At 46.1% G+C, this 25,252-nt stretch overlaps 1 protein-coding gene across 3 annotated transcripts in view; it reads right to left on the bottom strand.

The window, feature by feature from the left end:
• Positions 1–3,727: 3,727 nt before the first annotated feature.
• Positions 3,728–25,252, bottom strand: part of MAML3 (mastermind like transcriptional coactivator 3) — a 247,631-nt gene continuing 226,106 nt past the window's right edge. The window contains exons 3-5 of one of the 3 annotated variants that reach the window (XM_038136776.1): positions 12,657–12,896; positions 10,443–10,530; positions 3,728–7,770 (exon numbers count right to left, since the gene is read on the bottom strand). In XM_038136776.1, the coding sequence (XP_037992704.1) occupies positions 6,779–7,770; positions 10,443–10,530; positions 12,657–12,896 (1,320 nt within the window). In that variant the 3' untranslated portion in view covers positions 3,728–6,778. The remainder of the gene's footprint in view (positions 7,771–10,442; positions 10,531–12,656; positions 12,897–25,252) is intronic. The other 2 variants (XM_038136777.1, XM_038136778.1) reach the window with 2 other exon arrangements.

Genomic DNA, 25,252 nt, shown 5'->3' with positions numbered 1-25,252 from the left:
ATTGCTTTGAAGGTGCTTTTTAAAAATAAATAAATAACATGGATGTTTTGCCTGAACCCCAAAAAGATGATAAGGTACATGTGAATAAAACATCAGAGCTCTTTCCTAACAGCCCATTGTAATATAAAATGCATGTTTTTTCCTGAGCTGTTTACACTTGCTCTTTTCCCTGCTCTTGGGAAAGTAAGACAGAATGTCATGTCATATCTACATTTGCAATTAAATGTTCTCTTTCCCCATATAGTATTGCAACCCCACAAACAAATCACATAAAGTTAAACCCATTAATTTACTAAGCAGTTTAGTTGCAACTGGCGCTGCAAGCATCAGCCCATCTTACCCACTGTCCTTCAGTTTTGCCAATGCTTCTGTATCTTCCTGCATGGCTCTTCATTTCCCCCAGCTGTGCCTTCTGTTTAGTGCAAATGTAAAAACACTTCCATGCAATATGCTGCTGCAAGATCCCCATTTTTCAAGTATATCAAATCTCACTACTGTATAAGCATCAATGGGAACACCGCTTACTTCAGAAAAATGTTTAAAGCTTCACTTGGCCCTAAGTGTCTACAAAGGACTTTTGGATTTTATATTTTGGAAATGTGCTTACAGTTCAACATGTGCTCAAACATTCTTGTAGAAGTGGGGCCCTCCTTGGGCATATCTCAGTCCTCACAGGAAACGTCCTGAAGACAAGCCGTGCCCAAAACATGACACTTGTGAAGGGGAGAGCCAGCACAGACAAAAAGAAAACACAGATGCTCGCGTTACAATCGGATGCACTGCATTGTTTCCCGCCAAGGCACAGATGGCTGGGGTGTGAGAAAGACTAGACAAACATTCCTGGATTCCCAGAGAATGACCACAGCTCTGGGAATCATAAAGTCACAGTGAAAAGTAAACTGACTTTAAAAACAGTTTTCTGCCAGAAGAAGGGAGAAGCTATGGCTTACTACTGTGAGCTCAAAGTACGACAGTGACTAATTTAAACTATGTAGAAGAACAGAGATGCAAGGCCATGCCTGTTTCGGCAGCTCCTGATAATTCAAATTATTTAGGCAATGCTGAATATACTCATGATAGAGCTAGCAGGAAGAAATTTACCTTGTCATACCTCTAAAGACATGATTTGGCCAAAAATGCTGCACATTTATAGTGGTGTTCAGTCAAATCTATATAATGAACATGTTTATTGTCTCTCCATATTGTAGTGAGGTTGATAACCAGACCACAAGATAATTGAGAGGTGGATTAGATTCATAATAACATTTCATGTTAAAAAGGTGGACATGTATGGACACATGGAAGTGGGGCTGGAATGAGATAATCTTTAAGGTTCCTTCATCCTGTGTTTTTACTAAGTTAGCTCATGATAAAAAGACACAACCTAGTGCCTGCAGGTAGTAAAGGCTGAAATGGTATTGAAAACCATAATATGAAACACGTACAAAGATGCAAGACCTGAGTCCAACAATATTTGTTGAGGGGAAAAGGACAGATCATGTTGGCGAACAGGCTGGAGCTGACACAGCTGCAGAAAGGGTGGCTCTCCATCACCTACCTTCAGGGAGAAAGTACCTCAGGGCCGGATTTAACAACCACAGAAATCATCAGAAATGCTTCCACTAATTTTCCTTCCATGGGCTGAAATATGAAAAATCTACCTGCCAACCTGCCAGTGATGCCTTCAGCCAGTCACAGATAGGACTGGCTGGTTAGGATTTTTCCTTTTTTTTTTCTTTGTCTCAGGGAATTTTCTCCCATTTGTCACTGCTTTTCCTTAGCAGGGCCTTTGCTCATAAGAGCGGCCACTGAACCTTTTCAACACCCGGTCTCACTGGGAAGCCCCTCACCATCTGCTTGGATGCCTCAGGGGACAACCCAGGACCCTGACTCTCAACCCTGGCCAGGGGGAGCGTCTCCTGGCTGCTTGTGGGAGCTGCTGGCAGCCACTGCCCAGCCCGGCTGTTTGCTGCTGCTGCTTTGGGCTTTTTGCTACACTTTAACCTGACATCCCCTGTCCGCTCCATCCCCACGGCTCCTGGCACGGCTTTGGAGTTTTCACTACACTTTGTTTGCCACTCTGGACGTGCTTGCCTCTGCTGTTCCAGTCTGCTGCTCTGAGGTTCCTGCTGCAGTCCATTACAGACCCAGAGGGGCACTGAGACCGGCTCCTTCCTGTGGGTTTGCAAAGGAAAGCCCCTTCTCTCCTCTCTCCCTCCCGCCGCCTGAGCCGCCACCACCGTGTGGAGAGGCGGCCGAGCTCGCGCCACAGCGCCCCCTGCAGGCGCGGGGCAATCATCGCACCCGCCCTGCCCGGCCGGGAGCCCCCAGCGCCCCTGCTGGCCGTGACCGGAACTGCACCGAAGGGGAAAGCGCCCGACGGCCGAGAGAAGGCTGCGGGTGGGTTTCTGCTTCTGCCCTGCTGGGCTGCTGCTGTGTCTGTTTGCTTGCCTTGTTATATACATGTATATACATACATACATACATATATACATATATACATACATGCATACCTGTATATGTGTGTGTGTGTATGTGTCTATATATGTATTTCAAAGTTAAAATTGGAGGCTAGGGGGTCATATTTTCCATTCCAAGAGAGGTTTCTGCCTTCCTTGGCAGACACCTGTCTTTCAAACCTAGACACAGAGGTAGCAAGAAACACTACTGCCAGAACCAAAACCAAGACAAAGCTCCAAGCTATGTAACAGACTCGAAATACAGACTAGAGGAGGTCCAAAGGCCATCTACTGATTCAAATAGGTCTTTGCCTCTGAAATGATTCCAAGCTTACCTGTTGTAGTGCTTTGATGTGTTACCTTCTCTTCTCTTCTCTCTCTTCTCTTCTCTTCTCTTCTCTTCTCTTCTCTTCTCTTCTCTTCTCTTCTCTTCTCTTCTCTTCTCTTCTCTTCTCTTCTCTTCTCTTCTCTTCTCTTCTCTTCTCTTCTCTTCTCCTTGCATCGCCTCACCTCCCCTCCTCTCCCCATGTATGGACAGGCAATACATGTCCAACAGATCTACGTGCACGTTCCTAAAGGCTTCTGACAACACAATTATCACACTGTTGTAGTGGTAGGTGATAGGGAATTACCTTAAGCTTGTGTCTTTATCCTTCTCCAGTTTTCCTGTTTTGTCCAACTTCTATGTCAGGCTGTGCATTTCCCTTCTTCCCCCCCATCTCATCTCCATCTTGTCTCCTCCTCTGGAAGCACCTCCCCACTCCCTATTTTTGCTCCCAGCACAGAATAAACACAAAAGGTTGTATCTGCCACATCTAACAGACCCAATTAAGGACCAACTTCCCTGTAACATCTGCCTGAGCACAGGCCTCTCCTCAGAGCACAGGAAGTTTTGGTAGCCCACCTTGCTGGAGAAAGGGGCACTATGGCAGGAGGTGGTGAAGCACATCCCATCCAGCAGCTCATTACAGCAGTCTGGGCTCTGCTGCACAGAGACAGCTGCAGGGGCTGCCTGTGATGCTGAGATTCACTGGCTGCTGAACCTGCTGGAGCAAGAGGGGCATCCTGGGATGGGCCATACCCAGTCTGTTACTGCTGAGGTCTAACACCTGTAACTACACCAGGTGCTTTGATGCTGCCATACAGAAAATCCAGGGCTGATTCAGACCTACCTGCATGCAGCTTCCCTCCCCTCCGTGGAAGATTGCTCACTGAGTTGCAATAGTGGGGCAAGACATGATCCATATACACCAGGTATATGACTCATATAACCATCTTTTATTTGTTTGGTTGGTTTTTTGGTGGTGTTTTTTTGTTTGTTTGTTTGTTCTTGTTTTGTTTCTTTTTCTTTAAAAGCAACATCAGGTATTTTTCTACGTTTTCAGACTCTGTATAGGTCTTAAAAGGAAATAAGCAATGCTTAATGTACAAAGTAAAACCAGAAAACTAGAAAAATCTGAATAAAATGGAGCAAGTTGCTGTCAGAGACACAGTACAAATTAGTAATTAGATGTCATTTGAAGTGCAATACCACTGCAGTAAGGTTCAGTCAAGGAATGAAATAAAAATACTCTATTTTAAACAAACAGTATATATATATATTTATATATATATATTTATATGTATATATTTTACAGATAGTAGACCCAGTGATATCTGTAGAATTGTAAAAACATATTTACAAATGACTTTTTTAAAACATTACATATACATCAGCACCATAGTAAGAAAGAAAAAAAACCCCAAACAACCCCAATCTAATAAAATCTGTTCTCTAGCACTTGATCCCAGTGTGGAGTATTTGGAGGAAGCTTTACAAAGACAACAGAGACTCGTCTTGACCACCATTTTTCATCAAAGCCTGTATCTCCCCAATGCACACCGGCTTGCATTGGCTGCTATGTGGTGCGTGTTTCCAAGTTCCCCTTTCCCACCTCCGTGCTGTGAGGTGAGCCCTGATCGCTCTCACCCAAGGCATGGGGGCTGTGGTGTCCCCAGCACTATCCCCTGCCCAGCAGGGTGGCTGCCCTCCCACCCTGTCACAGCTCTGTCACACACATGTGTGCCCCATGCTCACACCAACACATGGAACCACAGCACCCTGGTCCCTTCAGGGTGCTGCTTCTCCCAGTGTCTGCCTATCCCTTCTGTTCTGACCAAGAGATGCTGACCCACAGGACGAACCAAAAACTTTGGCTGGTGCTCAGTTTCACTGAATGAGCACTCAACCCGGCTCCTACTGAAGGAGCAGGCATGCTAATCATGCTCATCATCCTCAGCAGGAGCTGGAATTGGCCCTTGTGCTGTATTTTAAAAAGGGGTCAGCTAAAAGAGATGAGATTAAAGCCATTTAAAAAAATGTAGCAGTCAGGGCATGTTGGATTGACGGCTCACCTTTAGCACATTAAAAATGCAGCTTGTCCTGCTGCATCGCAGCATTTAGAACAGGTAATTCCCCCCACTAGGCAAGCCCAGCAAGGGAAATTGCTCAAAAGGGACCCTCAGTGGGGCACTGAGATGGTTCCAGTCTCATTTGCTCTCCCTCTTCAATGTGTGTCTGTGCTCCACAGGGAAAGGCAGGACATGAAAGTGCCAAGTGCCAAGGCCCTCAGCCGCCATGGAATTCAGGGGCTCAGCACTTAGCATCGCTGGGCCCAGGGAGAACAGCACAAAAGGAGATGATCAGGAGCTGGGGAATTGGGACTGGCACTAGTACACTGCTGCAGAGCACAACTCATGGCTCTCAGAGGCCAGCGCTAGGCCAGAGGGTGCTAAAGCTCTGGGCTGTGGGTCATGTTAACATTTTTTATATGCACAACTATATAACCTGATAAGCAGCTCTCAGCTGAAAACACTAAAGAGGTAATAGGTTCCAGAAAAAAGCCTCCAACTGCAGTTTGGGAACCCTGCTGTATACACTCAAAATGGCTGGTGACCTCAGTGTTGTATGAGATCTATCACAAGTTCATCACAGGGTTGCTCAGCACTGGTCCAAACAGTGGAGATAGTGATACATCCCTATTCTCTAAAACCTTATTTGGCAGATCCCATGTTTGTAACATCAATTATTTTACCCACTCATGAATGCTCTTTACAGTAGTCCTTCCCTGACTCCCGTTCTTCAAATACTGCAGTGAATTTTATTCCAGCAAACCAGAGAGATTAGACCAAACATCTGTTTAAAACTGAACATCACATCGAGAGCCCAGACACCCTGGGGTAATACTACCTGCCAAACTTAGGCTTTTCAAGAGGGGAGGAGAAAGTCTTCCTGTGTGCCAAACCATCACTGTATGTTTTCTCATGCCTGTTTTATCCTCCCCTGCCTGGCCCTTTGTGGATTGCCTGAAAAAAAAGTGCAGCCAGCTCAGCTTGCTTTACACTGAAGGAACAGGAGGGGAGAGGAGTGAACTGAGAACACCCTGGGGAGGAAGGAGAGGGAGGGACCCAGCTGAGGAGCTGTGCTAATGTCTCTTGGTACCTCTCAGCCCTTCAACACCCCAGGCAGCTGAGCCATGCCAAGTGCTCTGACTAGGGAAGCACTATTTCAAGTCCCAAGGGGACTAAGCAGTTCATTAAGTTAACCCACCAATAGGCTGTCTCCAGCAGCAGTCACATAATCAATCTGCCCTCACAACACTGCCAAATTTATGTTCTTCTGCACTTGTAGTGGGGTTTATCACTCTGCAGTGAAAACGGTGACCTCCCTGTGATTGTTTAGGTTTGTCGTGTGAGTGTTGCACATTCCCTTAGGACAGCTCACAGCCAGCCTGGCCATGGCTCTCCCAGACCTGCTTGCCCCTGGGGTTAAGCCCGTTTCTGACCAGGGCCTGTGCAATCGCCCCTGAATATCTGTAGGCTTTGCTCCCAGCTTTTCCATCTGCTTCCCTTGAAGCTGCAATGTGCACAGTCATATGAGGTGGGAGATACTGGGACCACCCCTCATCACTGTGCAATGAAGCCTTGTTTCAAGTGGGGGGAGAACGAATCTTCCCAGCCAGACGCATCAGCTGGCTTTTCCAGTTTCTCCATTCCGACACACACACACACACACACACACAGAGTGGGTGCTGCCGCACAACAGATTGCTTGGTGACAGTTTTGGGATGCTGATGTTTTCATCATCCCCTGAATCTTCCAAAGTTGGCTACAGATCAGCTCAGTTTGCACAGTTAAAAACAAAAGAAAACAAAATAACCCCAAACCAAACCAACACAAACAAAACCCAACAATCCAGGGATGGGGCGAACATCTGTCTCCCTCTTTGCTTGTTCAAACATAACAAAACATAACCAAAGCTCCAGACTATACAATCTCATTCACTGGGGGTTTCCAAACAACTCATCAAGTTCTTGAATCCACTCATCCCCTGGTCCATTTTTAATAATGGAGTCCACAAGGTCTGTGCCCTCTGCTAAACTGGAGAATGACGCCCCTGCTCCTCCATTACTGTAGTTGTAAGATATGTCCTGAGTGGGATTCCTCTCATAGGCCTGACCTTGGCTGCTCTGAGCAAAGGTACCACCTGGCATTTGCTGCGTTGGGGGCTGATTGAAGCCTGACATGGCAGGGACCCCTTGGCTTATTCCTGGCATCACCATCGGCCTGGCCTGGCTGCCTGCCTGTTGCCCAGGTAGTGGCTGCAGCAACTGTCTCCCCAGCACTGGGTTCACGGCTCTCACTGTCCCACTTGTGTCCACAACTGTCTGATTGAGCCCCTGTGGGAAGTGCTGCTTGGACAGCCGTGGCTGCCCAGATGGCATCGCATAAGTGGTGCCGTTGTTGAAGGGCCCCATTTCACCACTAGTCCTTCCAGGTATGCCTTGCAAGCCGCGCTGCTGCCAGTTTTGTGTTCCTTGAGGGATAATCCCCATCAGGTTTTGAAGTCGTGGTGCTTGTGGCCTTGGCAAGACCTGGCCCACAGGTCCTTTCATCTGCTGCTGATGCTGGGGAAGAGCAGAGTTTACCAGCATGTTCTGACCAAAATTGCCAACCATTCCCACTGCTTGCCCAGAGGCAGGCTGCCTTGTTCCCTGGCCCGTGCTCTGTGTCATGTTCATGCCACTTTGGTTTGGGTGCTGCAACATTTGGCTCATCCCCGTGCTCATGCTGTACATTCCTGGCTGGCTGGAAGAGGCATTGCTGTAAGGAGTCATGCCCATATCCGACTGGCCCGCAGTGGTGAGCAGCGTGTTTGAGGTCTGGGAGGGACCCATGGCCATCATGCTCGCGTTCTGGGCCATCATTCGGGATGTTCTCATGCTCTGGAGTGCTACCTGGTTTCTCACAGCCACTATATCCTGTGGTGAACCTGCACCAAAAAGGGAGGAAGGTAAGAAAAAGCCCACAAACCTGTAAATCTTAATTAACACACTTTTGCATAAGAGAGAATCTGTAGGAGCATCCTCAGCAGCACTTATCTTCTTCAGCTACACCTAATTCAGCTTCTAGCAAGCAAATGGAAAAACTTCCACTGGTCTTCTTCGTTAGCAGCAAAGCAGCTGAACTTCAGTTTACAATTTGAAGCTCTCCTTTAAATATCTCCATTGTCTTTCAAAAGTAAGCCTTGAAAATGGAAATGTCAGTCTCAGAAGGCCAATCAATTCTTTTAATAGCTCAGGAGGCATTAATGAATGGATTTTCTATAGCATTGTAACTGATTAATTCTATGGGAAGAAGAAAAATCAGGTTTTTGTGGACATTTAAAGCAGGGAGAGTGTATTAGTGAATCAATACCATAAGCACATTTTACTTCACTTTAGGCCAGTGATGGGAAACCAGAAAATCCTAGCCTTGTTAAATTCCACACTGCGACAGATAACTTAACCATGCCTGTGTCTTACTTTCAGGGGTAAGGGGGAGCTATTGATTTCTGGAAAGCCAATATGCTTCTATATTTACTAACTTTAAATAAAGACAATTACCTGGAGCTCAGATTATGCCACGGGTTCATTGTGGATTTGAGTCACTACCAAATACAACAGTCAGATTTGAGTCATTAACTAAATAGTCAAATCCTACAGATTTGAGTCACTGACTAAATACAACACTTGGCAGGTGAAGCTCAGAGTGTATGAGGCACACAATTGCTCCAGGCTCAAATGTTATTAAATGCCAGGTGTAAATATAAAATCCTTGCTTAGGAGTTCAGAATTGTACAACAGAATCTGGATGTTCTTAAATCAGCTCCTATTTGTTGTCCCTTAGTGGCAGACAACATCCCTGAACATCCGTGGGGAGTGGAGAACACTGGTCTCTGTTATTGACATTGGCTTGGTTTCCATGAGAAATGGGAGGATAAAGGAAGCAACATTTCTAGACATGTAATTCTATTATATCATGAAGAGGATGGCTACAACTCCATTTTCTGCAGCACCACAAGCTTCTAGTGGATGCTTTTAGCTCCAGCACACAGCTGGAAATGAAACATTTTGTAGCATGAAGTGAGACCATCTGGATCTCACTGGAACAGGCCACATGTAGTGGCAGCTTTTACTTATTCATGCTATCAAACTGCTTTCTTAATGATTGGCACTGGGGTTCCCTTGATTTTTCTTAACTTAGATCAGCTTCTTTCATGATTAGAAACAGTCTTTTTACGATGACTCCAGCAAGTGCTTAAGATACAGATAATGTTAAAATCTTAATGCATCTTTAGCTATTTTTTAATTGAAAATGGCAGTTGAAAAGCTCCAAAAGAGTCATTAACAGCAAGTGGCTCACATACTACTTTTGTTAACTACTTTACGTGGCATAAGTGAGAGGAGATCAGACAAGGAGTAGTTAAAAGAGAGATGCAACAGATTTCAAGGTTTTAGGCCACCTTCTGGTCTCCTTTACACATAACCTACTGCACTGGATCACATTCATGTGACTAAAAAGGAAAAAATGGTGAACTATTTAAATAGTTAATTTATGAAAATGAATTCCTTGCTCTGTCAGATTAGCCTAAACTCTTTTCTCTTTGTTTTAAATAATACATACAAAGGCAGTGTTTCAAAGAAGCATGAATGCAGAGAGATGGTATGTGTGCATCTGAGTCGATGGCTGTGCACACACACTTCTTGATTTTGGAAATGAATTATTGGGGGAAAAAGTAATTCCATACAGAACTTATGGTGCCAAAGATGAAAACGAGGAGGTGATTAGTAGAAGCCATCCTGATATATGCCAGCAGAAGATGTGGCTGCCTGTTTACGTCCTGGGAACCAGAATGGCAATGTGAAATGTCCAGAACTGCCTCCCTTGTTTTCTGTTTCATCTACATGATATTATCATGAATATACAGCACAAGTGTGTGTCCATTTCATGTCTATATAGAAATCATGGTTAGTGAAGCCTTCAGCTAATGCTTTTCACCTAAAAAGCTCAGAATTAACTTCTTTTCCTAAGCCAAAATAACTGCACTTACATTCTTCAGTTACCTGGGAGCACATCAAAATAGTACTTGTGCTTTTTTTGAGATCATTAAAAAAATCTCTATTTACATCTCAGATGTTTTACTGTGTTTCCCACACCTGACATTTATCAGTCCCTTCTCCAGATAAGGATGACCTCTCTTAAATTCTCTGCTCATCAAATTAGATAAAGTGGGGAATCAAGGAGGGGCAAAACCAAGACACAGTCAGAAGTGCTAACAGGAATAAAAAAACCTCCTAAGAGTAGAGGTCAACAAGATAAATCCATGAATGGATCCATGACATCTGGATGTCAAAGAGGCAAAACAAATGTCAAAAAAAAAGGGGGGGGGAAGGAAAAAAAAAAAGGCAAGCAGTTTTCACTGAAGGGAGCAGAAAGGAAAATATAAACATAACTGAATGTGCAAACTTGGGCATTCCTCAAAATATGTGGTGTGTGCAACAGCCTGTATTCCTCTTCTGGCACACTGCTTAAAACCTAGTAGTCACAAACTGCACAAGCTTTCACACATTTGCTACCTTTAGGGCATTGACTCCAAAACAGGAAAAACAATTGGACTTTTACCTTGGAATTGATTGACCTGTTGCACTGGATATGGGCTTCGCTGTTGATGCAGATGCTGCCGAGGCAAATGTGACTGCTGCTGCATCTGCTGAAAGTGATGGACAAAAAGAAAGCAGAAGAGAAAGAGATGATTAATTAATTAATGTGCTGGCGGCAAAACTGCAGAACTTGCAGTGGTTCTTATCTGGTGAGGTGTTCTGGAGAGACAGGCAGAGTCATCTGGAGAGTTCTCCTCAGAGCACTTGGGCTACTCAGCACTCAGACTCTTTTTGGCTCAAAAAGAAACATGCACTGAGGCCAACATCATCACTCCTTACTTACAGCCATTTCATCCTGACCTCTACAGCATGAGCTTAACTGTCTTCAGGCAGAAAGGAGAGAGAGGGATGTGAACTAACTTTGCTCACCTAGGTCTAAGGGCAACTGCAGCCACACACACACTTTCTTTCCCTCAGTCCTGCCAAGGTCCAGAGGTTTGTGCTCCTGGTGCAAGAATTTGCTCCATGTCTGCACTTATAACACTCAGCTGCAAGGATTACTGCATCCTGACCCAAGCACTGCAGCCTTGGAACATTCCTGAGCCAAAACAGAAATGGATTACTAAGGCACATTTCCTCTTGTGCTTCAGTGAATATCTGGGGACTGATGACTGCAAAATGCTGCCTTGATCCAGACCTCGTTCATCCTCTGTGGTTGTTTTCTATGAATACTTGTGAATATTTTAAAACAGAATCAAGGGCTGATTATAAAAACAGAACTTTCAGATGCTACAGTGTACTCAACTAAGGGCTGAAAGCACATGTCTGGGAGCATCACCTGCAGCTGTACAAACACTGTGTTCAAAACCAGTGATGTGTAACAAAGGTATGGGAATGGCAGAGATAGGAAAGAAGGAAGTACTAATCCGTGCATTCACAAGTATGTGTTACACACTGTCAAAAAGAAAGAGGGACTCTTGTTAGGCACAAACTACCCCAAAGCTAAGAGCCTGAGGACTGTGACTTTACCGTTTTTCATCTCTGAAAAGTGTGTCAGCACACTTGACAGCCTCAGCTTGGTGCCTTTTAACACTTTTCGGCTTGCCTTCAGCATCCAAGTCACTTACTGGCTCTTAGCTTTATGCATGTGAATTGGCCCAATCCATGGGATGCATTACTGCATCCCCACTCTCATGCACTTGTTCATGCTTGAATCAGTTCAGGCTTCTTTATCCTAAATATTTCTAAGGAGTATCCTTCCTGTTTACTAAGAGTAAATTTTTCTGTTTCTCAGGGGCAAGAAGAGAAAGGGGGGGAGGCAATCTGTATTACTGTGGTTACATGCCATGCATGTATTCTAACACAAATTTAAGCAGATGGTCTTAAACTGTTTTTCCTTAGTAAGAGAGGAGAAGCGAAGCTTAAAGCAACTGCTGACGTACCAGAGCATTATCTAAGTAACGTTAGGGGGCTGCAACTTTAAACATTGGTGTGATTTTGTAGGAACTCAACAGTGTGACTTTCCACTGGCTTTCTCTTTGGCTGCTTTAAAACCACACCTGAATTAAGCACACACCACTTTTCAGACTGCACAGTTTAACATCCATATTGCAAAGCCCAGGAGCTCAGGAAGTTGGGTTATAGCTCCAGTGCAGCTCTTCCACATTGCCACTGCAGAGGTGGTTTTACTGTTCTCCCACTTCAGTCTCTGGTTCTCCCCTTGCTGCTGTCTCTCCCTTGTTTGACCTAATTGCTCCTACTGACACTCAGTAAACTGGATTAAGGAATTGGTCTGGGTAAATAGTAACATTTTTCTTTGCTAAGTCTTCTTTTAACCCATGTCCATTCTTTGTCCCAGGTAACAAACTGTGCACCTCTGCACAGATTTTGGCAATGCAAGACCACAATTAGAGCTAGAGGAGAGGACCTGTGACTGTAACTGCAGCTGAGTCTGCTTCTGCTGGACTAAATGCACCTTTAGATGCCAGGTTAAGAGCTAACTTTTCCAGTGCCTAAAATCCAATGTGACTATCAAGTGCACCATTGGAAACATGGGTAATATTTGCCGAGCTAATGGTAGGACTGATACAGTTGCCTTTTCTTTGACAACCATTGCTGAAATACCCTGACAGGACCCACAGAGAGAGAATTCCCAAAACTAGAAGGAAGGGCTGGTGCTGCACTGCCTGTAGTGCTCATGCTCATCCCAACATGGCTGGAGACATGGATACTGTACCTGCTCCGCTAAGATCTGCTGCTGCTGCTGCCTCTGCTCTCGGAGAAACTGTTGTTTCTGCTGCTCCATCACCTGGAGCTGTGCTCTCTGCTCGATCAGCATCTGCTTCATGATGGCTGCCTGGGGCTGGCTTCCAAGGAAGTGCCCCCCGGAGCTGGTGCCTGTGACTATGCTGCTGGAGCCTGCTGGGACAGACGGCTGCATGGGCCCCGTGGGCCGCGACAATCCCACCTGGTGCTCCTGTGCAGAGAGAGAGGGATTGCCTTGTTACTGGGTGCTCCACATGCAAGGGAAATGCAGCTCACCAAGCTGGGGAGGCACAGAGGCTGTGGGTGAAGCCTGGAGCTTGGAGAAAGACTGAGCCATGGACTGCTCCCCACAGGGAATAGGTTCCTCTTTTCTCCTGGAATTCAAAGCCCCTCAGGTAAAGCAGGAGCACTTTATAATTAATTACTAGTGAAATAATGAATTGTGAGCTAAGTTTTTTTCATGCTTCAGAGTAATGTTTTTCTAAACATTTTCTCCCTTCTCAAGGAGACAAGTATATTTTCTCTTCCTTTCCGTTTCCCTCTCTTCATTTAACATAGCAATTTAACGTAGCCCCCTGAATCGAGCAGCCAAGGTTTTAGGTGCGCACAACAAATAGTGGGAGCTGGCAGCACTAATTCTTCTCCAGAACCTCAGGATTTAACTCCATTATGTGTTTATTTAAGATTTCCATCCTACAGCACTGGACCAGTGTGTGTGGCCGGAAGGAATCAGGGCAAGCGCCTTCCCTGCACACACCCCACTCTCTCTTCGTGTTCTAAATCCAATTCGCCGCCTTTTAGTGCCGGGAAAAGCACCGACGAAAGGTCGGGACGGGGAATCCCACCTGTCCTAGGGTGACGTTATGATGCTTGTATCCCCATTTGTGTGTTCTGTTTATGCTGGATATTATGTTCTGTGCCTTCAAGACTGGCTCTGAAGAGTGAATGTTTTGTTCTGGGTTTTGTTATCTGCCCGCTCCCCCACGGCTGGCGGGACACAGAGACAGGGAGTTTATAGTGTGGCTTTTGCTTTTTGCTGGGCTTTTTGCTTTGCTCTTGCTCTGGCTTCTGCTTGCTCCTGCTTTGCTCTTGCTTTTGCTTCTGCTTCTGCTCATTAGCTAGTTTAGCTAAGCAGTCCAATTTTTTTTCCCTGGACTGTTTTTTTTCCTTTTTTTCTTTTTTTTCCTTTTTTTTTCCTTTTTTTCTTTCCCTCCCCTTTTTGGAACTACTCGAACCTGCTCTGGACTGGGACCTGGAAACACCGAGAGCTTGCACCTCGTGGCTTGTAGCAGCCATCTCCAGCGCCGGAGGGACTGACAACAGAGCAACCACCCCCCAAGAGAGACTTTCTGAATTTGTCATCCTTTTCAGAGTGGTGAAGGAGTGTTATCATCTGGTATTGTTCATTCTGTGTGCTGGGGGGTGCTTTGCCTGTTAAATAAACAGGTTCTTTCCACTTCTCTCCGAGGAATCCTTCCCGAACCGGTTGGAGGGAGGGGCTGTGTGGGTTTGCTTTCTGGAGGGGCCTCCTTTTGCAGATTTTCTCCCAAATTTGCCCTAAACTAGGACACCACCCGTGTAAGGAAGGACGGGATCAGAGTCGGGCGCAGCGGAGCCCGCCCGGCGCTGGCGCTGCCGGCAGGTGGCGCTGCTCCCCCGCGGCCCTGCCCAGGCGGCGCCGAGCGGTGCCCGCCTCTGCCCGGGGCCTGCGGGGAGCGTGCCCGGGACGCGGCCGGGCCTGCCCCGCCGCCACCGCCCGGCCCCACGCTGTCCCCCGGCCCAGGGACTCGCGACACCGCCAGCACTGCCTAGGGGCCCGGCTCGGCACCACGCCGCCGTTGATGCCGTGTTTTAAAACTGAGTGCCCGCTCCCTGTCTCGGGTGTTAAGAGCCCGTAGAATCTCTTGAACAGATGAATAGAGACGACAGGTACTTATTCAAAAGCACCAACGTGATGGAAAGGACCTGTATCGCTTTAGCATCCTTTGTGCGAAACCTGCCAGGGTGAGGTTCGGATTCACCTGCCTCACTGGCCGCTTGATTTATGTCAGTCACTGGGTGATGTGGGCATACAGAAAGGTGATCTTGCATCATCCACCCCCACCCAGTCAGGGAAAGGGTTAAGTTCAATGCTGGAGCGTAGCTTGGGAAATGAGGGTCAGCCTTTCCGCATGAGGTTTTAAAGGATCCTCCCGTGGAAATAACAAATACAATTTGCCCACATCTCTACTTTTCACAGATACTCCCTGAAGGGCTCTGCTGAAAGGCAGCTCTCCGATATTTAGGTTCTTTCCCCTTTTAACATCTATATTGATTTGAAAGTTCTCTCCCTGTTCCTCTTTCCACTTCTCCCCTGGTCCCATCACCCACTGCACTTTGCACTTTACAACCTGGTCAAGCACAATCCCTGCAGTGCCCTAAGGGCCAGGGCTGCAGCAGTGGCTGGGTCTCCCCCAAGCTGGGGTCAAGGAATCACTAAGGATCCCTCAGCTGCTCCTGCACCAAACCCTTCACCCACCCCTGTTGCTGAGCTCCTGCTTTCTCTGCTTTGGGGGGACACACACATTTATTGGCTGTCTCCAGCAGAGCTGATGGCAAAAGCCTTTTCCTACCACCCCCTGGCCCTCCCCCGGCTTCTGATGAAGTCATCAAGCTACCAATTGCATAACTGATGCACAGGACTATCCTGTGTTATACTGGGATAATGGCCAATTGCTTCTATTTATAGACAAAAGCAAGGCCATGCTGCCAAATAATGGAGCCTTTGCTGCAGCCACGACAAGGTGAAAAAAAAGCAGGGGAAAAACCCCAGGAGCTGAAGGGCATGCTGTGACATCCCTTGGAGCGTCCTCTGTGAGCTTCAGAGCACAGCTGCCTTTGGGGCTGCAGCCCAAGTCCTCACTAAATTGCCTTACAAAAAAAAAAATCTTCCTACAGAACTCCTGTCCTGGCTCCTAATGCACACACGGGTGTAGCTGAGGCACATGCTCACCCCAGGCAGAAAGCACTCCATTCTCTGATGAATTATGTTATAAATTAATTCTGGAGTTTAAAAGGAAGAAAGTTTTGAAAGGAGCCCCACCAGCTGATGTGAGCCCGGTGAACTGTGCAGCAGCTAAAGGAAATACGAAGATTAGCACACAGGTGTCACTTCCAGTGTTGTGTGTTTAGTCATTTCGAGGTACACCATGAAAACTTCCTGTTGCTCTTAAAGCCAGGCCTTCTTCATCTAGACTACCCTCCTGCCTAGAACATTAATTCTCCTTTCCATTTTTTTCTTGGCAAAAACTATTCCCAACTCTTGATGAAAGGCCCTTCTGAGATCACTTGGAGCAGCCCTGAAAATAAAGAGTACAGCCCAGGCAAAAAGTGTCTGCAGGAAAATGCTCCCTAGCACCTGGGAGCAGAGCTCTTTCCCCAGAGCTTTAGCTCTGCAGCCTGGCACTGCTGCTGTTGTTCTCCAAGGGGAGTGTGTGGAGATGACACCTGGCAATGTGGCAGGGAACTGGGAATGGAAGAAGCAACATTGGACTCTACAGGGCTGCCTCTTACAAGCCATGGCAGCTCCAGACCCAGATGCAGTCTCACCACAGGAGCCGAACACCATGTCAAGCAACTCAGGCTAAGTGCAGCACTTTCACAGTTACAGAGGTAAAAAACCAAGCTAATGCAAGCTTCACTGACAACCCTCTTTGCTCCTGCTCTGCCTGACTGTTCCCTCATCCTCCTACTGCACCCAGAGCGTTCCTGTTCCTCCTCCTCATTCCCTCCTATCCCTTTCTCCTTCCTACACCCTCTGCCCAGCCTCTGCATTTTCCTTTCTCCACCAACTGGCACTGCTGCCTCTTGCTTCACTCTCCAGAGACCCCCATCAGCTCCCGGCCTGTAGCTGCATCTCACCCATGCTGGTCTCCCCAGTGGCCCATGCACACAGCTTGGCTCACCCTGTAACATTCAGGGACCTGCAGCAGCAAGGGGACTGCCCAGCTCTTTCCCCCAGGGCCTTGTGCTCATGTGTGCCCGGGGGTGCTCTGTGAGCAGGTAGTCCCTGAAGAGAGTGACAAGATGCCCTGGAAGGGAAAACACAGCTTGTATTCTCAGGTTGTGTTATCTGGGAAAATGGTACAATGTGATTTCTCATTTTTCACTCTGGCTCTTTTTAACACCACTCAAAGCCACTGTGTGCTGCTCTCAGGCTGCAAACAGCTCTCTCCTGCTAACAGTGGCTCGAGCAGAGTCACAGGCATTCCAGTCGGGAACAGTGGTGCTGCAGCTCCACTGCAGGGTTCTCACCGAGGGACAGGTGAAGCCAAGAGCTGGTTACATAAAGGGAGAATGTCAAGGCCCCTCAGCTGTGACACAGAGCAAGTTCAAACACAGGCTGGCCCTACCTAAGCCTCCTGGGAGCTCTCCTGCCCCTGCAGCCTCAGCTGTCCACTTTTAAGGCAGCCCGGGACAGAATTAAGAGCTTGGCTCCTGGTAACAAAAGCAGGAATTGAAGGAGCCAAAGAGCTGCCTGTTCACAGGGCTGAAAAGCAGTCTCTTTCCAAATGGTCGGCATAACACACCTGGTCAGGTTTGTAGGTTTGGACAGGTGCAGGGCACCGGGTAAGATGAACTTGTGCAGGGATCTGACTGCTTACTTAATGCCTCCATGGGAGTTGCCCCCTGTGGATAATCCAATCCTTAGTTAAGCAACAGGAAGATAAATCCTGTGTCCTCCCAGTGTATTTCCAGGGCTCTACTGGAGTGATGGAATACTCTGCAGGAGCTCAGAGTAAGATGTGTGATATGTACAGTTATGCACAGTAAAAGGATAACAAAGGGGAGTGGAAATGAGATTTTCCTCTTTGTCTCAAATCTTACATGCCTCTTCCTTATCATGCAGTGATTTATTCCTTCCACATGTCATTCAATCCCCCAACTGCAGCTAAAAGCAATCACACAATTTCCTTTCAGAACAAGCAGAACGACCACCAGCTGAAGCCCCAAGAACCAGGCGGGGACACCCAAGCCTGCCCATTATCCCTCTGTGCACAGACTGATGTTTTTGGAGGAGCCAGCTCTGCTCCTGCTGAAGGCCAGGGGGACAAAGTGGCACCTCAGGGAAAAGGGGGCTGTTCCAGGCAACTACTGGCAGAAATCAACAGAGGATGGGTATTGCATGTCTCAGAGCAAAGCACTGCCCAACAAGCTGCAAGAAACATAGACTGGAAAGCAGGGTTGGGAATGTGTAAAACAGACAAACAAACATAATTTTCTGTGCTGTTCTGTGTCATGTGAGTGAATGGATGTTGAATATAAAAAGCAAATAGAAGCCAGGAGGTAGCTTATCCTGCACACTGCATCAGAAGAATGACACTTGAAAAATGTATACAATCAGACATCTACATTTTAGAGTCAGAGCAGAAAAAGTAGACAAAAAAATTATTTGTGTCAGAAAATGCCTTCCAGCGAGTGACTTAAAGAGCTCAATCCATTTAGCTTACCAGAAAAAGAATGGAGAGATGCTTTTGACCATGGTGGATAAAAATACCTTCATGAGAGAAGAAATTCCTTAAAGAGCTCTTTTATCCAGTGAAGAAGGCAAAACCAAATACAAGGACTAGAAGCTGAAGACAGATTCAAATCGGAAAGAAGAATCACACTTTTACCCTCTGATTCTATTATCTATCAGAAATGGTAGATCTCCACACTTTGAAGTCTTCAAGGATGCATGCCTTTCTGGATAAACACAGTGCTAGTGCAATAGAATGGGTGTGATGCACAAGGTGATGTACAGTGCTGATGAACAGCACTGTCTGCCCTCACCTCTGCACAGCCCTGAGCTGCTGCTGGGGACACAGGCACTGCCTGCATGTCTCTGTGTGTGTGTGTGTGTGGCTGTCTGTTAAGAAAGAGGATCTCCAACCTATTACCGGGATCAAAAATATTACTCCATTTCCATACACTAGGTCACAGTGAAACATCATCTCTACCCAGTGTTTTCAGAGCAGCCTGAAAGCACATTCCTGTACTCCCTCAGAAATATTTCTATTGAATTCCTTGTAATGTTGTGACTTACTGTGTCTCACAGGGATCTTAATCCTCTCTCTAAATCAGACTGCCCACAGCAAAGCCACCTTTCTCAGAATGGTACCATCTGACAGACTAAGGAAATTACAAATCCATTAATTTCAGATTTCTGGGGGTGATTTTTGCCTCAGGAAAAAAACAACGTATAGGACGAAGGGATGGAACACACTGGTTCACAACTCCAGCTCCAGCAGCAGGCTCAGCAGAGCAGATTGCTTCACCTATTTCCTCTGTCATCTAGCCTCAGGGAGGGGCTGCAAACATCTCCTCTCCCCCCCAGGCCCCCGGTTGCCATGGTCTTTCATACAGTATGTGAGCAAACAAGATCCCTCTGATGTTTGACACCAGACCTCTGCATGCAGCTGATTTGTTTTCCTTTCACCTCTCTTCACCTGCATCTCTCCTCCCTGTGTTTTCCATACAGTTTATTCTGCCCACAGAACAAATAGGATCTGTCAGACTTTGGTGTATTTTTGTTTTCTTCTAGGAATTTTCCAATGTCTTCATTTCTGGTGATGAAGTAGGTAACAAAGGGCTCTAAAAGGGGCAACTGTTTTTCTAATACTGTTTAAGGGCTAAAGGCCAGCAGAAGTTCTTCTCAAAGCCTGGGAGGAGAAGGGGCTTTGCTAGCACCTCCCCACAGACCCAATTCTGCTCCAGCCCAGGGGTTTCACTCCACAAACCCTGAGCACAACCTATGGAATCCAGGAATGATGGATTCAGGAATGTAGCATTTCAACAGAACGCCACTAAACTTCAACCAGCTTAATATAACCAGGCTCATTTTCTCTTTTACAAATAATAGCTCTGGTGGTCTCTCCCTTCTCTCAAGAAAGATACCTTTGCAGGGAAAATCACTCCTACTTTCAGTTTTGTTTATCCCCAGTTTTACCAGCATACCATAAGACCATGGTATGGAGTGTAAGAATATAATGGGTGGGTTTGTGCACTGAGAAGTATTCATTTATCTCAAATAACTATTTTCATTGCTATTGCAATTTTAATTGGTATTATTATTTTTAGGAGAAAAAAAAAGTGGATCAGCTCAAATTCAAACCAAAATACCCTCTTTACATCCAAATATTAAAAAAAAAAAAGAAAAAAAAAAAAAGAAAAAAGAAATAAGCACTGGCCTCCAGGCAAGGCAGGGAAGGAGGGCGAGGATTTGAAGAAACACTGATGTGCTCAACCTTATATTTAAGGCATATTGTGAGGGCTGTAATTACTCCTCTCAAAGACTGCTGAGTGAAGCTGTGCCACTCAGAAAGCAAGAGGGAACCTTCAAGGAGCAAAAGGCAGGGGAAGGGAGTTGAAAACTTGGCCCATGCCAAAGCTTTTCCATGCCACATCCCTACTGCCTTCTCCCACTGCTGAGGGCTTCCAAGGATACAAATCAACCCCTCAAGAGGAGCTGTGACTTGGCCATTTCAGTGCCAGCTTGCCTCTCTTAGTAGATTTCCTGGGACTTTGGAAACTGGTCCTGGAGAAAAACAAAGTGAGAGCTGAGCTCATGGAAGCCACTGGACCCTGAAGCTGGTGCCTGATGGAATTTTTCCTGCTGCAGGTTTTAGCTTTAATCAATGACTCCTTCAAGCCCATCCTGGAGCAGGAGAGAGGAAAGCTAATGTGAATTGTAAGGATAATCACGGCTAGAGAGCTCCTGGAAAGAGGGAGACAAGAAAAATGGAAGATGAAAGCAGGCAAATTGTTTAAACAAACACTCACACAGGGCCAATGAAAAGGGGGAAAAGAGGGAAAATGGCACAATGAAAATAAATGATGTAAGAGAAAGAAAAGCTGCTAAGCACACACAGGGAAAAATATGGGGCTTGGAAAAAGCAAAAGTGTAAGAAAAAGATGCTCTAATGGAGCTCTCTAGAAGTTAACATTCTACATTGTCAGGCAGTTCCTTTCCTTCTAGTGGCCCAAGCCTGTACCACATTACTACCTTGGACCCCATGGAGCTCACTGGTTGTTGAGGTATTTGGAAGAGCCTGGCTCCAGCTCAGGCCTAGCAGAAGCTGCCTGAAGTCTCCTGTGGATGACTGCAGAGATTTTTTTTTTTTTTTTTTTTTACTCTAGCTGGAATTTTTAAAAATTTCCTCTTGTTTGTTTTGTTTGACCGTAAACAAAAGGTATTTTTTCACACTTAAAGGTGTTTTTCAGATCATTTCTCTGTGCTGTGATAAATTAAATCTTTGATTTTTAGAAATTCCAACTTGGCACTTGTGCTGCTCCTCAGCAAGGAGTGTGTAATTTGCCAAGCCTGAAAGAATCCTGGCTGAGAAATAAACACAGTGGGCCATATGCTCTCCTTCCCATATGCAGAAGGCACCTTACCTCAGAAATTGGGAAGAAGCTGCAGAAGCTGCATGGGAAGAAGCTTCCCATGGTGTTGCTTCTGCCAAGGCAAAAAAAAAAAAAAAAATCCACAGAAAAATGTACGGCAAAGGCTCTCACAAGGTAGCCCTCTTCCTGCATGGCTCCAAGGACCTCTCCTGCACTGTCGCTGATTCTGTGACCGGTCTTTGGCCTGGTAGGAATGCGGGGAGGGGTCAGGGAGTGTGTCCCCATGTCCCTCGTGCTTGCACTGTCTTCCTGGGTATTTCCCAGCACAGCTTCTGTCACAGGGCTCTCTCTTCCCTCATTCACACCGTGCTCTCAGGAGAGGGAGATCACACACCATCAGGGTCGGGTCAAGTGAGGGCTTCCTTCTGTTCTGTGCCCATAGAGGACACAGAGAGAGGGTGCACCTTGGATACACAGTAACTCAGATCCCTGGTGGGCTTCAGCAGATTATGAGTGGGACTCATAAAGGCATGGGTGCTTATGAAGAATGTTCAGTTGTACCTATTTATGCATAAATTCCATGATCTTCCTCAGCCTGACAGTGACTTCAAAGAGCTGGAATAACTCCCTTGCCTCGTTTGCATGTGCTTATCTGTGCAGCCCCACTGGAGGTGGGACTTCCATTTTAAGTCAAGAGCCAAATATTTCAATAAGGTAGCTGGCAGGCCCAAGGGAAGTGGTCCAGCTGCCCGGCAAAGCAACAGGATCTTTGCTGTGATTTCACATAACTAGCTGCTGATAAACTGGGCTGGTTGGGATGGCACAACCAGGTGTAGGATTTCATTACCTAGTTCTTTTAACATCCTTGAATCCAAGAAACCCAGACCACCTAGCTCCAGCACTTGAAACTCTTTTGATTTTTCCTCCCTCTTGGATGTTGACTTTGTGTTTCCATTAGCCACCTGGCCTTTACTTTGACACAGTCATCTTAGTCTTACTGAAAACTGAATAAGGCATTCTGATTTGGGCTATGCCTTGCTTGTTTTTAAGGTCTTTAACCTCAGCATGTCCCATACTGTATGGCTCCCTCTATTTACACGACTAAGGAAAACCTCACCATTGAACAAACTTCCTTTGCAAGGCCTAACTCAGTTCAAGTTTTAGAAGAACTGACTTTATCCCTAGACTTCCAGGTCTCTAAGGCATAGCTTGCTTTGCTGACCAAGCCCTTATTAGTGCTGTCTGAGGCTTTCTAGATGGCCTTGATACCTCTTAAGCCTTACATTTCCTCTTTCTTTTTTTTCCCCTCCCTCCACAACATGAATGCTTTTTTTGCCTCCAGTGCTGCCATCTTCCTAATGCCTAGTTATCTTTCCCAGCTTAACTAGCCCTCCCAGCACAACCCCAGCTGCCTTTTTGAAGCCTTGGACTTAGTTCTGAAGCCCTGCCTTCACTGGAGACAGGTCTTTGCACAGGACTGTGTTGATCTCTTCCATAAGAGACTTAAAGCAAGACATGATCTCCCTCTACCCCCACTTCCTATCCTGCCCAGCTCTCTGCTCCTGGCCACAGAGGAGGTGGCCTCATCAGTGGTCCCTAGCCCTTATTCTTGTCCTGGCCAACTTGCTGGGTCCTCTCTTCTCATCTCTCTTGCCCCCATCTGCCTTCTCCTTTTGTATATCTCGCTCTCCTCTTGCTCTTTCCCATTGCAGCACAAACATGCTTTATGTTCATGTGTAAAAAAAAATAAAAAATCCAAACAACCTTTGACTCCTAGTGACTCTCCAACTCTCACTCTCTATCTCTTCTCACTGTCAGCTCTAAGCTTATTGAGTCTGCTGCTGCTGATTTATATGATTTAGACTGAATTTAGGCTCCATCTCCAACAGATTCTTTCTCAAACAGTCTTTCACATCTCTCCTGTCACAGAAGCAGAATCAGAGAGTTTCTAATTTTCTTTGTCTGGCTGCAGCTCTGCACTACGCCAGGCTCTCTGTCATAGCCTGTCAGCTCCTTCTGGAAATCTGCTCCTCCTTTCCCAGTGCTCCTACTTGACTCCAACACCTTCCTTTGCTTGCTCAGGGTTACTCAGACTAGTTTGTCACTGCTCACCCTCCCACCTGCTGCTGTTCTCTGCCTCTGTGTCCTCCTTCCTTGTCTCCTTTCCTTTTCCCTCATGTCTCAGAGTGAGTTCTCCCTCTGTACATTCAGGAACCTTCTCTGCACCAGTGACTCACTGACCTGCCTCTCTGTCCCTGGCTACTTCCTGTCTGTTCTGACTAAATTCATGCCCTGCCTCTGGGATTATCTTGTGGATATCTGTCAGCTCAAGCTCAAAGTAGGCTCTCATCTTACTCCCTAGGCCTGCTGTCCTTCCTGTGTCTTCAGTCCCCAGGGCCTGGCTGTAACTCAGTCCATGGCCTGGTTGTTATCTGTGCCCCCATGCTCTGTGCAGTCCCACAGCCAGGCTCCTGCTGCCTCACACCCTGACACCTGCAATCTTACCCTGCTTGTAGACTGCCCAAGTTCTGCTGTCCTGCTCATTTTTTTTTGCCTGTCATCCTGCCTGTGCTATCTCTTTCCTCTCTTCGATTCCCTTTACTCTGGATTCCCACATCCTCCCTTGCTCTCAAATTCAGCTGCAGCATATGCCACCTCACACATCATCTCTCTTTCACTGCTGAGACTTTCTGTCACCCCATCACAACCCACTCTTTTCCACATGTTACATTTTAGCTATAAGTGCCTTCATGCTTTCCTCCCTGCTGGATCTCGTTCTTGGGAGGAGAGTCTCCAAATCTCACAAATCTGACCCTGAACTGTCCCCCAGTATTGTTATATTTGTAGAAGTTTCTGTCTCCATGATGTCCAGAAGTCTTCAGTTTCCTTGTACTCACTGGTGTGTTTGTCTCCCTGCATTATCTCTTATCTTGCTCTTAGGTTAGAAGTATTTGTGGGGAAGGAAACATATTTACATCCTGCATCTGCAGAGAGCCCAGAACAATGACTCTTAAACTGGGACTACAGCTCAGAGGAGCAATAAATAGTGTAACAAATCCAACTTCAATCTGCATACAGCTAAGTACACTATTTTATATTCTGTAGGTGTGAAAATACCATTATTTCACTGTGCCTTTGCTTCACTACTTCTTCTCTTAAAGAACACAATATAAGGATGAGCTATCATGTGCTGAAAAAGCCAGGAAATGTTAAGTTACAGTTCCCATGGCAATTGCAACTCAGCCCCCTTCAGTGCTGTACAAAGGTTATCACCATGTACAATAACAGGGGATGCTGAACACATGCAAAGTGACCAAATTACTGTTGTGGCAGATAACCAGGTCTTTGAACCTCTGTGCAGGTAAAATCTTAGGCATTTACTGGGCTTTTAGCATTTAAGTCTGGAAATGTAAGTCCAATACACTATAAATAAAAGTCAGAATTATGTTGTATAGCAAGTAGCTGGTGCTGGCTTGGAGTCCTCCTTGAAAAGACACAGCTAATAGCAATAAGAAATATTTTCATGACTTTATGAGCTCTGGTAGCTGTCAACTGAGAGAGGGATCTGCCGATCAGAGAAATCTGGGGAGACATCAGTGTGTCAGAACAAGTGAAAAGACTTGACACAGAAGGCACATTTTTGTTGAGCAATTTGCATTAGCACTTCTGGACAAATTCTACATTTCACATGCAATTCACAAACCAACAGCAGCATTGCTAATTGGTGCAGTTGCCAGTCAACTCTGGTGCCTTGTTTGAGCTATCACTAACGGGAATGAAGACTACAGTCTTTCTTTAGAAAAAAATGCAGCAATTATTTTCCAGACTTTGAGTTGCGTTTTCCCTGCCCCCACTTTCATCCTTGTAATTTCATTATCTCAGTAACTTAAAAAGGACATTGAATAGAAAAATGCAAATCTCAGAAAAGTCCTGCTGGAGTTATTAATTAAAAACACCACTGTTTGCAAAGAATGATGCCCTTCATTAACACAACCTGCCTTCACTGTGAATTTGACCATGTCTCAGGGTCCCAATGCAAAGCTGTTTCTGTACCTGAAAAAAAACCCAGTAAGTGGCAGAGCACTGGTGACTCAAATCCCAGTCACCAAACCAAGGCCAGGCTCTGCAAAAATCTAAAATGCTGATGGAATGACAGAATCTCTCTGCTCCTTCTTAGGTGATATTAGAAGTTGTTTAACCGAA

This window comes from Motacilla alba, chromosome 4, assembly GCF_015832195.1.
Source record: "Motacilla alba alba isolate MOTALB_02 chromosome 4, Motacilla_alba_V1.0_pri, whole genome shotgun sequence".
Lineage (NCBI taxonomy): Eukaryota > Metazoa > Chordata > Aves > Passeriformes > Motacillidae > Motacilla > Motacilla alba.
This window is presented reverse-complemented; position numbering and strand designations above follow the sequence as displayed.